Source organism: Mirounga angustirostris, unplaced genomic scaffold, assembly GCF_029215605.1.
Source record: "Mirounga angustirostris isolate CCGP_5_RB_7025 unplaced genomic scaffold, mMirAng1.0.hap1 SCAF_9, whole genome shotgun sequence".
Classification (NCBI taxonomy): domain Eukaryota; kingdom Metazoa; phylum Chordata; class Mammalia; order Carnivora; family Phocidae; genus Mirounga; species Mirounga angustirostris.
In genome coordinates, this window is record NW_026991717.1 from 4163233 (window position 1) to 4180570 (window position 17338).

Below are 17338 nucleotides of genomic sequence, written 5' to 3' on the forward strand. Positions count from 1 at the left end.
AGACTCAGTACCATTCAGGACAAGTCTATGTAAATAGATGTACTCTTAATCTGTCTTTCTGCTTTAAAGACTGTGAATAATAAATATAAATTATGAGGGGGCTCTGAAGGCAATGAGTGGGAAGAGCATGTGGTTCAGATAGGGTGGCCAGGCTTTTCTAAAGAGGCAAAGTTTATACCGAGGGCTGAAGAAAGAGCAGGGGAGGAGGGCTGGGTGGGGCAGAGCAACCAAGATCCGAGGCAAAAAGGGTCTGGCATGTCCTGAATTGAAAGAAGACAAGCATTGTTGGGGATCATGACCAAAAGGGAGAGGCAGACAAAGGCTCAGTGATGGAGACTTGGGTGCCACATTAAGGAATTTGGATTTATTCCCAATGTGATGGTAATTTATTGAAGGCTTTAAACAGGAGTGACATGATCCTAGATTTACATTGAAAGTCTAGGTTTTTCATACAGTAATTCAGACATGCAGTTGAACAGACTATGAGATTGTGAACATTGTTCACCTTTAGAAAGATGGGCAAGATAAATAGATCTTTGAAGACCAGAAATTGGTACAGGTTTCACTATAATTGGTCTGTCACACGATTGAATACTTGGATAAATTACTTCCCTTTAGATTCTGGTATTTAGTGGCTGGACAGACTTAGGCAACTCCTTAAAAACCAAGCACCAGGAGTTGATTGGATTATCAGCATATTATTTTACGATCTATAAAATCCACCCAACTTGCATACAGGTGAAATTGTATGATTACACATTACTTCCCGTGCACCCAATGAAAAACACGGTATCTGCCTTGGATGGGGATAAAGTTTGCAAATCACAACAAAATAATTGGAATTTTCGTCGTCAGACTGTATCTTCCAATGCATTTTTTTAAGCTGAATTTTTTTTTTAGTATTTTGGATTTCATTTAAATACCCAATTCAGTTGATATTTTTAATTTATGATTTCCTGCTGAGCTGTATGATGTGTTGTACCCTTCTGAATTACCTAAGCTACCTGAGGTATCTGAGGCATTTGCTTGTGGATATGCAGCTTTTCAACGTCATTATTTCCTTGCTTGTTGTGAAGACCAGAAGTCATGGGGCTCAGACCTGATGTGGAAATATAATTTAAAGCAGTGAAGGGGTAAAGACAAACTTTACTTACTAAGGTTTATCTATTTTAGATTAAGGGATCATCTTTTTTTTTCTTCTTTTCCTTCAAGATCACAACTTCCATGATCACTTAAGAACCATGATTTTTAAATTTCTTTGACTTTTTACTGTTTTATTTATTGTCAAGACAAATTATGCACAAACACAAAAACTTTGGAAATGCATAAATGATTTTTTTTTTAAAGATTCCATTTATTTATTTGACAGAGAGAGAGATAGCGAGAGCAGGAACACAAGCAGGGGGAGTGGGAGAGGGAGAAGCAGGCCTCCCACTGAGCAGGGAGCCCGATGCGGGGCTCGATCCCAGGACCCTGGGATCATGACCTGAGCCGAAGGCAGATGCTTAACAACTGAGCCACCCAGGTGCCCCACACATAAATGATTTTTATTTTTAATATTGACTGAGAAACTTAGCACAGTGGTTCTCAAATTTACATACGCATCAGAGAGCTTGTTAAAACACACATCGCTAAGCCTCACTGCCTGAATTTCTGTTTGAGTAGGCCTTGGGTGTGGGGTCCGAGAATTAAATTTTCAGGTAAGGTTGATGCTGTTGATCTGGGAACCACATGTAGAGAAGCACTTTCCTGACATAATCTCCTTTCTCCTTGGCTTCCCAAATGTTTCCTTTTTGTTGAATATGGTGATCTTTTTTACACCTATTTCTTAAGGTTGAATAGTCTTCCTTTGCCACTGAAAACCAGTGGTTCACAAACTTTTAACTACATCTCAGTCAAAAAGCAGATTTGAAGGAAGTTATGTGTGTATCTCTTTGGCAGTAAGTATATGGATGATTCATATCTGAGCCATAGCAGATACTGGAAAATTACAGGTCAGAATATATTGCACGCACGTTACTTACTGTATAAAGCAGGGCAAACCAGAGAGCCTCACAAGACAGTAAACTGGTGATGATGCTAAACCACTAGTCATTTTAGTTAAAAAAAACAAAGGCGGCAACAGTTAGACACACAACCAATTCAAGACTAGAGTGCTGAGACAGATGGAGGGTCCTTTTCCAGCATCACAAGAACTGCCGTGATCTTGAGTTTGCGGGCTTACCAAAGCTCGCCGGGCAGCCAGATTTCTTTAAGTACTGAGTGTGACTCTGAGCAGAACTGCAGTAGGGCCCTAATTCTGGTCCACGTGCCAGACTCTGGTACTTACAGATAGGTCACTGTGGGGTTGCTCGTTAGGATCCTTGGTGAGCCTTGTGAACTTCAGGGAGTTGTGTATCATTACCTCTAAGAACTGTAGGCCAGAGACTATTATTTGAGAATTACTACATAAAGCATTCACTACATTTCAATAATTATACTGTATTTACTAGAAGAACAAAAAGTAGTGTGCTTTTGGTATTGTCATACTTGGTGTTAGCTTTGACTGTAGACATGCCACATTTGGATGATTAAATCTCTGCTTTTCCATCCTGTAAAAAGTAAAGATGACCTCATTTTTTAAACTGACATTTTGAGCTTGGTTGGTGGTTTCAGTTAAGTAAAATAGAAGCAATGTAATTACATGCTCTGTCACATAGCTAGAAGATATTTTCTCTTCGCAAGTTGTATTTAAAATATTGATTGTGTGAGGAAGCTCCAGTTTGCTAGTTCATTTCTGGAAGACCAGAAGTGACATGGCTAAATCAGTTTTGCCTCAGCTCTTATTTGCCATGTGCTTAAAGATTCTTAAAATTCCTGAGAGGACATGTTAGTGAAATGGTACATTTTACTTTCTTTTTTAAAGGTGCACAGCAGGGCCGGCTTTTGATCATTTTAATGCTGTTCTGCAAAACAACTCTGGCTGTAAACTAGAACTCTATTTTCATCTTCCCTAGAGTTCATCTTGATTTCAAAGGCAAGGCGATAAGAAAAAAGGGCTGGTTCCCTCGGGCCCTTCAAAAACCATCCGTAATTTAAAAGATTAAAGTTCGTTTCTATCACATGGTGATATAAATGTCTGCTCTTAACCAAAGAGCTTCAACAGGTACCTTAACATGAATATTCATCTGTTATCTTAGATAATTCACCTCACTCTCTGGACCTGAGTTTCTACCGTGAGATGCTGGGGAAGCCTTGTAGCTCTGTAGCCTCCTAAGGTGGTGCCGTGCTGTCCACCCAGCTATCATTCACCCGTTGGCAGTGCTCTGGGGACATGACTCTTTCTTTTCTGCTTTTAACATTGTGCTGCTGGAAAGAACGAACAGGTCATCGAGTACACCTGTACCTCCTTTTCCAGCTGGTTACACTGAGGCCCAGTGAGGTGGCTCGGTCTGTCCCAGGTCACCTGGCCCAGCCTCCGCACACCGCCCCGTTGTACTGGTCTGTCCCGCGGCGAGCCCCATGACTGGATGTAGGCCAACCACTTCTGCGTTTCTTACTTACACTTGTGCATTGGAGTTGTACTCTTGACTATAATTTTTAACTTGTCCGAACGTTTAGAAATCCTCTAAACAGTCCCGGAAATCTCCAGGAGATGAAGATGACAAGGACTGCAAAGAAGAGGAAAACAAAAGCAGCTCTGAGGGCGGAGACGCTGGCAATGACACACGGAACACGACTTCAGACTTGCAGAAAACCAGTGAAGGGGTAAGGACGGTGTGCGGTCACACTCACCTTCTAACCTGGAAGCCATGGCGCTTCAGAGCCAGCGCCAGTAAACCCTGTCCTAGCACACGGAGGGAGGCTCGCAGCCTCATGGGAGGGCCCGCACAGCGCCCGGGTGAATGATCGGCTGCCCAGGGTCTGAGAACGCAAGAGAAACGGGGGGCAGTGCACCCGCCTCTCAGTTTGGACTCTAGCAACAGGTCTCTCCTTTTTTATTTATTTATTTATTTTTTTTTTTATTATGTTATGTTAATCACCACACGTTACATCATTAGTTTTTGATGTAGTGTTCCATGATTCATTGCGTATAGCACCCAGAGCTCCATGCAATATGTGCCCTCTTGAATACCCATCACCGGGCTAACCCATCCCCCGACCCCCCTCCCCTGGTCTCTTCTTTTTTAAACGGACTACAACAACTTGACAGTCTTTTAAAAAGGACGGTGTGAAATACTGAAATTATGAAATGCCATCTCAAAATTTTACAGCTGTATTTCTTTTATTATAAGACGGCACGTTCAAAGTAGGGGATTTCATACTGCGGCTTCTTTCCTAGAAGCAGTTTGTACTTTAATGTACCCACAGGGACTTTAAACATTTAGGTATTCCAACAATACGTGAAGACTGGTATTTAAAGTACAGAAGGGGAAGACTTGTCCACTTTGAATTTTGTTAACTCTATTTTAAAGTGTAGTTGTGTAGTTGACATACAGTATTGTATGACTTTCTGGTGCACAACAGTGAGTCCGTATCTATAGACATTACTAAATGTTCACTGTGATAGTCTGGTTCCAGTCCATCATCATACAAAGTTACTCCGATATTATTGTCTATTCCCTATGCTGGACTTTGCATCCCTGTGACTGACTTGTATAACTGGAAGTTTGTACCTCTCAGTCCTCTTCACCTAGTTCACCCACTTCGCCCACTCCTCAACCCCTCCCTCTGGTGGTAACCAAAGTCTGTCTCCTATATCTGGGACTCTGTGTTTTGTTTTATTTTGTTTGTTTTGGTTTGGTTTTTAGATTCCCCGTACAAATGAAATCGTATGGTATTTGTCTTTCTGTTTGACTTGTTTCACTTACCATAATACCGTCTAGGTCCATTCATGTTGTCACAGATGGTGAGATCTCATTCTTTTTTACAGCTGAGTAATATTCTGTTGTACATATACACCACATCTTTATTCATTCATCTATCAATGGATGCTTGGGCTGCTTCCATATCTTGGCTGTTGTAAATAATGCAGTGAACATAGGGATGCATGTATCTCTTTAAATTGGTGTTTTCATTTTCTTCAGATAAATACCCAGAAGTGGAATTGCCACTATTTCTAACTTTTTAAGGGCCCTCCATACTATTTTCCACAGTGGCTGCACCAGTTTATAAACATTCCCACCAACAGTGCACAACGGTTTCCTTTTTTCCACATCCTTGCCAACACTTGTTACTTCTTACCTTTTTGATTCTAGCCATTCTGACAGGTCCGCAGTGATATCTCACCGTGGTTTTGATACGCATTTCCCTGATGATGAGAGGTGTTGAGCATTTTTTTCATCCGTCTTTTGGCCATCTGGATGTCTTTGATCTTAACTTTTATTAACCTCTGTTAACTTAAAAGTGTTCGTGAAGGGCGCCTGGGTGGCTCAGTTGGTTAAGCGACTGCCTTCGGCTCAGGTCATGATCCTGGAGTCCCTGGATCGAGTCCTGCATCGGGCTCCCTGCTCGGCAGGGAGCCTGCTTCGCCCTCTGACCCTCCCCCCTCTCATGCTCTCTCTCAAATAAATAAATATAATCTTTAAAAAAAAAAAAAGTGTTTGTGAAGGCACATTTTGCCCCTGGGCATTTTCTGTTAGTCTTTTCTCTATGAAGACTAATTGGATAGGGCAAATCATTTTGAAACAGTAATCCACGAAATACATTCTTCTTCTTCTTCTTTGAGATTCTGGTTTCAGCTGAGTGCTTGACTATTCTTGTCAGTACTGTTTACCTCTCAACTCCTCCTTCATGCACTTATCCAAAATTACTCCCCATTTATGATTCTGATTGTTCCCTTATCCCTCTTAGCCACTCAGCTTTACTCTGTCCTCTAAGTGTCGTTCTTCTCTTGACCTCTTTCCAGTAAAGAGTCCTCTATTGTTACCTTTGCTGGTAGTCCTCCTGGGAACCGTCCTGTTAACAGTCACCAAAGGCTTGAGTACCTGACTCGTTTGATTTTCTTTTTATCCCACCTGCTGTCTTCATGCCAGCTGGCTTCAGTGTGCATACAGCAAAACTCTCACAACTTGTCTCCCTTTATGACTCCCTTCTGTCTGCCTTTCTGTGACAGAGGAAGAGATGGTCTACACCCGTACTGCTCAGAGTGTGATCTGTGGGCAAGTAGCGTCAGTATCACCTGCAAGCTTGTTAGAGATGTAGAATTCTAGGCCTGACTCCAGGCCTTCCGAATCAGAGTCATTTTAATTAACCCCCCCCCAGGTCACTCATATGCATATTAAAGTCTGAGAAGCATTATTCTGCACCTTTCTGTTACCAGGGTCCAGAGTATCGTCTCCTCCTCCTTCCTCCAAGGCCTCACCCAGTCAGTGGTCACCTGTCATCCTCTACCTTTATCTTCTTTTCCCTCTGCCTAGAAATAGTGTCAGGCCTCCCTTCCCCCCACATATCCCACTCTTTTCACTTTTCTCTTTATCTCTAAACTTCCTGAAAGAGTTCTCTTTCCTCCAGTGTCCATTCCCTCACCTCCGCATGCCTTCCTCCATTGCACTCTCGTTGCTTCTTTACCATTTCACAGAAACTGCTCTTGTAAAGGTCCGTGGCGATCCTCTTATTGCCAAATCCAGGGTTGTCTTTAGTCTTTATTTTACCTGTGCAGCATTTAATGCCACTATCCACCTTCTCTCCTGACTTTGCCTCCAGGTCACCAGTCTCTTCTGCTTCTGCATCCAGTTCCTTCTCAGTCTCTTTCTAGAGCTCCTTCCTCCCATCTGTCTTGGCATACTACTATTCTGAAAGCTTTCCCTGTGTCCATCTTATCCCCTCTCATGGTTTCAACTATTAATATATTACTGATGACTTCCAACTCTGTATCTCCTGCATTGTAGACCCATTTTTCTAATGGTTAATGAAACCATTTCAACTCAGATACCTTGAACACACTTGAGAAAAGAGTTGCTATTGGAAGTAAGCAACAGCTGCAGACTCGGAGTGAAGGCTAACATCTTTACTGTGCTGAATGCTGTCTGTGCATTGTCTCATTTAATCCCCACGCAACTCCCAAGACATAGGTGGCAGTGTTCTCTCCATTTTGTACCTGGGGAAACTGCGGCTGGAAAGATTGGCCCAGGGTCACATAGCTGGTAAGAGCCTGAATGTAAAGCAGGAGCCTGAGAGCCATTCATGTATTCATTCAGTCATTCTTTAAGTTGAAGTATAGTTGACACACAATGTTGTGTTAGTTTCGAGTGTACAACATAGTGATTGGACGAGTCTGTACTTACGCTGTGCTCACCACACGTGTAACCACTACCTGTCACCACACAGCACTATTACAATACCATTCACTATATTCCCTGCTGTGCCTTGTCCCGTGACTTATTCATCCCATACCTGGAAGCCTGGACCTCCCACTCCCCTTCACCCATTTTGCCCGTTCCCTGACTCCCCTCCCCTCCAGCAACCATCAGTTTGTTCTCCGTATTTATGGGTCTGATTCTGTTTAGATTCCACATATAAGTGAAATCAATGGTCTTTGTCTTTGACTTAATTCACTTAGCATAATACTCACTAGATCCATCCATGTTGTCACAGATGGCAAGATCTCATTCTTTTTATGGCTAAGTAATATTCCATTGTGTGTGTGTGTGTGTGTGTGTAATATCTTCTTTATCTATTCATCTATCAGGATGGACGCTGAGTTTGCTTCCACAGCTTGGCTAATATAAATAATGCAGCAGTATACACAAGAGTGCATATATCTTTTTTTTTTTTTTTTAAGATTTATTTAGTTTAGAGAGAGAGCACATGCGAGTGGTGGAGGGGGGTGCAGAAGGAGAGGGTGAGAGAGAATCTTCAAACACACTCTCCCTGCCCAGTGCAGAGCCTGCTGTGGGGCTCAATACCAGGACCCTGAGATCATGACCTGAGTCGAAATCAAGAGTTGGCTGCTTAACCTACTGAGCCACCCAGACGCCCCCATATATCTTTTTGAATTAGTGTTTTCATTTTCTTTGGGTAAATACGCAGTAGTGGAATTATTGTATCATATGGTAGTTCTACTGTTAATTTTTTGAGGAACCTCCACACTGTTTTCCACAAGGGCTGCACCAATTTACATTCCCACCAACAGTGCACGAGGGTTCCTTTTTCTCCACATTTTCGCCAACACCTGTTTTTTCTTGTCCTTTTGATATTGGCCATTCTGACCAGTCTGAGGTTATCTTATTGTGGTTTTGATTTGCATTTCCCTGATGACTAGTGATATTGAACATTTTTTCATGTTCAGGTCCTCTGCCCATTTTTTAATAGGAGTATTTGGTTTTTTTGGTTTTGAGTTGTAGGCGTTCTATATACATGTCGGATATTAACCCCTTATCACATATATCATTTGCAGATATCTTCTCCCATCCCATAGGTTGCCTTCTTATCTTAATGAGGTGTCAGGAGTTTATTTTTGCTTTTGTTTCCTTTTCCTAAGGAGACACATCTAGAAAAATGTTGCTAAACCTGATGTCCAAGATGACTGCCTGTGTTTTCTTTTAGGAGTTTTATGGTTTCAGGTCTCACATTTAGGTCTTTAATCCATTTTGAGTTTATTTTTGTGTATAGTATAAGAATGGGTCCACTTTCATTCTTTTGCATGTAGCTGTTCAGTTTTCCAGCAACATTTATTAAGACTGTCTTTTCCCCCATTGTATATTCATGCCTCCTTTGTCAAAGATTAATTGACCCTGTAACTATGGGTTGATTTTTGGGCTTTCTATTCTGTTCCATTGATGTGTGTGTGTGTGTGTGTGTGTATCTTTTTGTGCCAGTACCATACTCTTTGATTAATGTAGCTTTGTAGTATATCTTGAAGTCTGGGATTGTGATACCTCCAGCTTTGTTCTTCTTTCTAAAGATTGCTTTGGCTATTCAGGATCTTTTATGGTTCCATACACATGTTAATATTTATTTGTTCTAGTTCTGTGAAGAATGCTTTGGTATTTGATAGGAATTGCCTTGCATCTGTGGATTGCTCCTGATAGTGTGGACATTTTGAAAATATTTGTTCTTCCAATCTGTGAGCATGGAATATCTTTCCATTGGTGTCATCTTCAATTTCTTTCATCAATGATTTATTGTTTTCAGAGTATACGTCTGTCACGAACTTGGTTAGGTTTATTCCTAGGTATTCTTTTTTATTCTTTCTGGTGTAATTATAAATGGAATTGTTTTCTAAATTTCTTTCTGCTACTTCATTATTAGTATGTAGAAACAACAGATTTCTGTATATTAATTTTGTATCTTACAACTTCACTGAATTCATTTATTCTAACAGTTTTTTTGGTGGAATCTTTAGGGTTTTCTATCTGTTATATCATGTCATCTGCAGACAGTGACCGATTTACTTCTTCCTTACCAGTTTGGATGCCTTTTTTTTCTTGTCCAATTGCTATGGCTAGGACATGAGTACTACATTGAGTAAAAATGGCGAGAATGGACATCCTTGTCTTATTCCTGATCTTAGAGGAACAGCTCTCCGTTTTTCACCATTGGGTATTAATGAGCTGTGGGTTTTTCATATATGGCCTTTATTATGTTGAGGTATATTCTCTCTAGACCCACTCTGTTGAAAGTCAGATCCTTTTATTTTTAACCCTTTTTTTTTTTTAAGATTTTATTTATTTGAGACAGAAAGACAGAGCATGAGCAGGGGGAGAGTCAGAGGGAGAGGGAGAAGCAGACTCCCCACCAAGGCGGGAGCCTGACATGGGGCTTGATCCCAGGACCTGGAGATCATGACCTGAGCCGAAGGCAGACGTTTAACCACCCAGGTGCCCCTTTAACCCATTTTTAACAATATATTTGTCATATACAAAAGAATGTATATGTAATATAAATATAAAATAATAAACGTATTCTAAAGAATATCATTGACCCTACCACTCAACCCAAAAACTAAAACAGAACAATAACTTGCATCTAATTACATATTCTTCCCTTGTCCCATCTTATCACTAGTGTATTACTTTGTTTCCTTTTCAAAATTTTAGTTCGTATCTAACATACAGGTATATAATTAAATAATACATTGTTTAATTTTGCTCATTTTTGAGCTTTTTAAACAGCAGTGACATTCACTTACTAGTTTGCTTCCAGGAGTCCCTCACATGGTTGTGCACAGAGTAGCTTGTTAACTCTCCACTGCTATGTAAGACTCAGCCTTATGAATACACCACACTTGACTCAGTCTCCTCTGGATGGGCATGGTGGTTGTTTCCAGCTTTTTGCAATTATGAACTGCATTGCTGTGAACATCCTCCTATTCACCTCTCTGTGCACATATGCAAGAGGTTCTTTAGGGTATGTACACGAGAACTGGCCATGCCAGCTCATGAGCTCATGGTTTCTAACTTCATAAGAGAATGCTGAAGGACATCCCTAAGTATCTGGGCCAGTTCACACTCCCACCGTCAGCGTACGGGTTTCCTGTGACTGATGTGTCATTGTCAGACTTTTTGCCTGTAATCATGAGTGTAAATTACAGTCTTAATTGCATTTCTTTGATTAATAGTGAGGCTGAGCTTCTTTTCACATGTTTATCTACTACCCATGTTTCTTCTGGGCATCTTCTTGATTTTGTATTTTTGCCCGTTCTCCTATTGGATTATTTTTGGTTACTGATTTATAGGACTCCTTTACACATTCTGGATTCTAACTACTATGGTTGGTCATGTGCATTGTACATATCTTCTCCACATTTGTAGCTTGTCTGATTTTTTTATACCTTTTGGTGAACAGACTTTCTCTATTGTAATCAAATGTCTCAGACTTTTCTTATGGTTAGCATTTTTTTTATTATGTTATGTTAATCACCATACATTACATCATTAGTTTTTGATGTAGTGTTCCATGATTCATTATTTGCATATAACACCCAGTGCTCCATGCAGAACGTGCCCTCTTTAATACCCATCACCAGGCTAACCCATCCTCCCACCCTATGGTTAGCATTCTTCTGTCTTGTTTAAGAAACCTATCCCTTTCCCAAGATCGGAAAGATACTCTCCTGCATTTCCTTTTAAATTTGTAAAGTTTTGTTTTTAACATTTAATCCATCTGGAATTGATTTTGGGGTATAATATGTGGTAGGATCCTGTTGCCTTTTTACCCACAGCGTAACCATGGGAACGAGCACCATTTATTAAATTGTCCCTCTTTTCCTCTCTGACCTGCAGTGTCATCTGTCACAGCCATGGCTCGCTCTCTGGGTTTTCTGTTAATGTTCCTTTGGTCAGTACCATACTTTTATTAGTTACAGCAGCATATAATGAGTCCCGATGCCTCGTAGGGCTAGTAGACAAATCTTAAACTTCTTTTCAGATACTTAATCGCCATGGTCCAAGATAGAAAGTCAAGAGGGGCTTTTTTTCTTGATGGGAGAATTTACAGCCCATGTGCTGGTAAGAATGATTCACATGAGGGATGATCACAAAATGATAATGTAGGAAAGAATTGCCAAAGCAGTGCTCTTCAGAAGACAAGGAGGCTTAATATCCAGGGCACATCTGGAAGGGTTCCCTTGGTTCACCCGCTGAAGTGGGAGGGAAGGCAGGTAAGTGGGTAGTTAGGGTGAGAGCTTGCAAAAGTTCTCATCTGATTGCCTCTGTTTTCTTAGGAAGCAAGGTCAGCATTTGAGAGTGATAATGGGAAGAAGTGTTGGAAGTTTAGAGAGAGAGGAAATGGGGCAAAGTAGTCACTTAGAAGAAGAGAAGAGTGAGTAGACTTGGGAAATGAAGTGGGATGCCAGGCAGCAGTGAGGGCTCACTTGTGGTTAGTGGTCGTGATTTAAAGTGAGAACGCTTGTCGGGATGGGTATGTGACCCTCTCCGGGCGCATTCAACTGTGCAACTACAGAAAGTCCGGGAATTGAATGTAACTGGAAGTGGGGTTTGCCCAGAGTACAGGGAAGGGGGATAGAGGCAGGAAATGGATTTGGTGCAAGGAAGGGAGCAGTTACAGTGATGGATCATTGAACCCAAAATATGTTTGGAAGGAGGGAAAAAAAGGCATGAGGAAAGGAGTGGGTCAGAGGATTTTTAGTATCAAAGAATTATTGGAGGTGGCATCCTAGCTAAAGAGAGATAGCTGGAGACAAGTGGTGATGGCAGAGTGGGACGTTTCATCAGATCATGGAAGAGTTGTGGTGGTTGCTGCTGTCCCACAGGTGGTGCGGGTACTTGAGTGGGACATTTCACTGGGTGAGCACCGTCTGTGGCACAGTTCCCCTGATGCCTGCCCGTAAAATATCAGACAGCCCCCAAGTTATGACAGCCAAAAATGCTTCCATAACTTTGCCCCCAAAACAGTGACTTAAAACCATGTTTGCAAATGCACTTGTCCCCCCTTATCTGCAGGAGATACAGTCCCAGACCCCCCAGTAGATGCCTGAAACTGTGGGTAGTACGAACCCCATATATACTCTGTTTTCACCGGTACGTACGCACCTGTGATACAGCTTAAGGTGTAAGTTAGGCACCGTAAGAGGTTAACAGCAACAGCTCATAATAAAATAGAACAACTGTAACAGTATTCTGTAACAGAAGTTAAGTGAAAGTGACCTCTCTCAAAATACCTCAGTGTGCTGTGATTGATGAAGGGCAATGACAGAATGCCTAGGAAGTGAGGGGAATGATGAAGCCCCTGTGACGTAGGCTACTGTCGACCTTCCGATGGAGGAAAGTCAGAAGGAAGATCGTCTGCTTCCTGATCACAGTTGACCAAAGAAAGTGAAACCGCAGATCTGTGGGGGATTCCTGTACTCCCAGGGGTTGAGAAACACTTGCCTAAGAACTAGCCATGGGGGGTGAGTGACTGAGGTAGGGTGGAGGACAAGATCTCTGGAGGAGAGAAAATCAAGGCACTGAGAGGTCAGAGTTTTGGAACGACAGCCTACATGGAGAGATTTCCCAATGGTTATGATACTGAATGACAGTGTAACCCAGGGAGTCTGGAGGTGACTGCAGGCAAGAGGGGTGGAAGTTCACAGTACTGAGGTTCAAAGCTGGGAGGATTGGGTGGTCGGGCGAGAGCACAGAAGAGAGGAGGAACAGCTTAGAAACAGTGGTGACGATCAGGAAGGACACCTTCCCCACCTCTGGGCCGGTCATATAAGAGCTGTGGCAGAGAAAAGAGCTACCACGTGAAGGCTGCAGGAGAAGCAACAGCACAATCCCCAGGGAGAACCAGGTTTCCGTTAGAACAAATTAGGGGGCAGAATACCCGAGAAATGCAAGTTGGGAATATGGGAGATTTGCTAGTGGCTGACTGATTTCCAATGGGCCTAGTGGAGGAGATCAAGGAATCTGGGTGGGCGCAGGAGAGTTTAAGAGATGAGGTCAAAAACTAACATGGACAGAGCTGACTGGGGATGAGAGTCTAGGAAGTGACAGGTGCTCAGGAGCCCATCTGTGGTAACTGCAATAAGTAAAAGGCCATGAGGATAAGAGGTTTGATAGTCTCGAGGCAGATGGTGTTGAGGTTATAAGTATTGGTGAAGGAAGGAGAGAAGAGGTTCTTACGAGGAACCCACCGAGTTCTGGGGTCCCCTTTACTTCCAGAGGCTCTCGACAACATCTTTACTCCTGACAGTTCGAAGCATGAAGCAGAAAAGGGCAGGCTCCAGAACACTTGGAGCTTCCCTTCTTGATTCATGGGGCTGTGAAGCAGAGGTTACTAATCTTTATGACAGGAATACTGTGCACTGATTGGCTTGGGCCTGCTGTATCATTTACTGCCATGTAACAAATTACCTCCAGACACAGTGGCTTAAAATTCATTTATCATCTGGCATTTCCCATGGATCAGGTGAAACTTGTTGAGTCCTCCATCTCTGGGTCTCTCCAAAGCTGCAGTTAAGGTGTTAGCAGGGGCTCAAATCATTTTGAGGCTCAGCTGGGGGTTGGTCCTCTTCCAAGCTCACTCAGTAGTTGTTGGCAGGATTTAGTTCCTCACTAACTTTGGCCAGAGGCCCCCTAGGTTCCTTGACATGTGAGCCTCTCCCTAAGGCAGCTCCATCATGGCGGCTAGTTTCATCGGCAACGGAGAGCATGCTAGCAAGACCAAAGCCAGTCCTTCGTAATCTAATCTCTGATTCCCATCACTTTTTCCTCATCCTGTTCATTAGAAGCAAGTCAAAAGGTCCAGCCCACACTCAAGGGGAGAGGGCATTACACCAGGCTGTGAATACCAGGAGGCAGGGATCACTGGAGACGTGTCAGAGAGTTGCCCATCCCTGAACCAACCGCTGATAACAGATCAAAACTGGCTTGGGCCAGCCAGCTTCTGCCCACCCCTGGATCTGGAGTCAAGTCCCCACACCACAAGGCCGCACGTAATAGCAGGGAGGAGCAGAGGCTGCTGGGTTCGCTGTAACTGCTAAGCAGCGTCCACGCTTTTATTCTTCCGACGCTGACCTATTTTCTTTCTGTAGTATGGGCATACATCCTTACGTCTCCCCATTGCCCTCAAGATCAAGTCCAGACTCCTTACTTCAGCATGCAGTGGCCTTTGTACTCTGACCCCAGTTTATCTGTCCAGCCTTACTTCTAACCATGTAGTCTCTTATCTTCTAAGACAGTGGTTCATCAAACTTTTTGGTCTCAGCACCCCTTTAATACTCTTATAAGTTATTGAGGGCCCCAAAGAGCTTTTGTTACACTATGGGTATTTATTTAATTAGGAATAAAAACTAATTTTAAGATATTTATTAATTTGTTGTAAAATAGTACTCATTACTTAATATAAATAACACATTTTTATGAAAACTGCCTTTTTCAGGAAGTGCTTTGAGAAAAATGACATTGCTTTACTTTTTTTTTTTTAAGTTTTTATTTAATTTTTTTTAGCAACCTCTACTGTACCCAGCACGGGACTCGAGCTCACACACTACTGAAAGCCAGCCAGGTGCCCCATAATGTTTTGCATTTAAAAAATTTCTTTAATGTCTGGCTTAATAGAAGACATCAGGGCTCTCATACCTGCTTCTGTATTTAGTCTCTGGCGATATGTTGTTTGGTTGAGGTGTATGAAGAAAATGTGGCCTCACATAGATATGTGGTTGGAAAGTGGAGATACAAGTATTTTAATAGTTTCTTCAGATTGTTGCGAATGTTCTTCTTTGGTACTACACCAGCTCTGTGTAAGTGGTGCTTTCTTAAAGGTTAGTTGCAATGTGCAATCTGAACTTTCTGGATTCTGGTAATAAAGTCCATTGGACTGTTGAATCGCTTTTACCCATTTGAAAAATAGTGGTTCCCTGAGTTATTTGGGTCTTCCAAATATTTCATTATAAAGTATTTTTAATCACATTTTTAAAATATCAGGTATATCGTGTCAGAAAAATCCTTATTGGGAAGTCTTGATCATGGAGGATTAAGTTTTCCAGAATTCTAAGTTTCACTTAAAAGCTCAAACTTCGTCGTTGGCAACAAATACTGCCAGTTGTCTTCCTTGATGTAATAGGTTCACTTCACTTACTTTTGAGAAAGCGTCTGATAACCATAGTTTATCTGTCGTCATTTTGTCAAGGGACAGTGGTGCTCCACGAAAAGATCTATGACTTTTGTGTTCTGGGTATCGTTCAGCTTGCGTCCACCCACAGCCTCTTCGTGTGTCTCGCATTCACGTGCCTCAGGGGAATCTGATTGCATTAGTCAGCCATTACCTGACCCGAGGGCGGCCTGGCACAGAGCATGGCCACCAGCACAGAAGGAACCACTGCTGGCCGCTTACTTGGAGGAGACTTCCAGGCTAGTAAATACTCCGAGCACCATGTCCAGGATATATAGCATTATGAATTAGCAAGGTAGTTTTTGATGCAGAGATGCAAATAGAGTGATGATGGTATGACAATTTGAAAAAATGGATTTATAATTCGCTTTTTATAAGCACCCATTTGACAATACCTTGCTGAAAGACCCAAAAAAACCCCATGTCCTTAAAGTTGTGGTCACATTCTAGTACCACCTTTACTTTGTTTGGAGCATTAATTCTATTCCGAGGCTGCTGTGGGACCATCTGTCCCAAAAATGTTCTTCAATACAGTTTGAGTAGTTGTTACTGTGAATGTTCTACCAATGTAAACACAGATTTTATTGCCTTTCACATTGATATTAATAAAAAGACGTTATTAAATAAATTTGTTAACAATTTTTCGTTGCTTTAAATGGGTGTCTTCCTCCTTCACAAGGGAGGAAAATCCCCCAAGGTCTGTGAGTATAATCATATGTAGTATTTTTATGTGTTAATAAATAATTAAGAGTCACTAGTTACTGCATTTTGCAGGTTCACAGATTTTAAATGTGATTTTTATTATTTCTTTTTAATTGACTTTCTTATTCTGGTAGGAAAAGAACAGGCTGTGAGAGAAATTTTCTGTATTTCTGCCATCTTGAGGTTTAGTAACTTTTCCTATTTGAAGTCCTGGAATTATTTATGTATGGTATACTGTACACTGTAGATTTGGACCATGTATGTGAGCGCTCCTGAGCTCACAAGCAAGTTCATTCAGTTAGCAAAGGGAAGAATGGAAGCAAGCTGTTTTAGGAAAAAATATTGGGGCCTGAGTTCCCTCTTTCATTCATCCCTTGAGAGCATTAGGGGGTTGGGAGAGTAATGTATTTGGGTTAATGACGAAAAAAACAAAAACAGCATCCCTCTGAGGAAATGTAACCTGATACAATTTAAAGTAGGACCCAGACGGAAACGGAGTTCTTTTCGGATATGGAAATACTTGGTCACACGGCTGCCATCTAAATTTTCAAAGAAATCTAGACTTCCTTTCTTTTCGTACATCTTGATTTTGTTAAATCTCGTATTTCTTTGAGCCATATGTCCCAAGTAATTAAGTTATAAATATTATACAGAAAAAAAAAGTATACAGAATAATTTGCACACATTCCAGATGCTTTTTAAATTTGAAGCAACTTGCCTTTCTTTCTGACACCACAGTCCTCACAGAGATGGGTTATTTCGGTTTCTCCAGCGACTTTTCCCAGCAATACACATTATCCTGAGCTGTATGAATGCACACTGCTGCACTCTGTCCCTGCCAGACAGCAGACAGAGTTCGTTGTTTTGTTCCCTGTTTTTGAACGGGGCACTAAAGATGCCCTAGCACCTCCTTTAGCTTTCTGAACTGATACGTATCAGGCAAAGCCTCACGGGCTGTTCTTGCTGAGTATTGTTAATGCTGCAGTACAGATTAAAATCTCAGAAACCCCCACTTATTATGTACTTCATAGGTATGGATAGCTTTTATTGTTAATATCCTGAATCATCTAAAGGCTTGTTTTCTTTCTTTTTTTTACAG

At 41.7% G+C, this 17338-nt stretch overlaps 1 protein-coding gene across 1 annotated transcript in view; it reads left to right on the forward strand.

Annotated features, from left to right (window-relative positions):
* HDGFL3 (HDGF like 3) overlaps positions 1 to 17338 on the forward strand; it is an 81556-nt gene that overhangs the window by 59628 nt on the left and 4590 nt on the right. The window contains exon 5 of the mRNA XM_045899311.3: positions 3601 to 3747. Coding sequence (XP_045755267.1) covers positions 3601 to 3747 — 147 coding nt within the window. The remainder of the gene's footprint in view (positions 1 to 3600; positions 3748 to 17338) is intronic.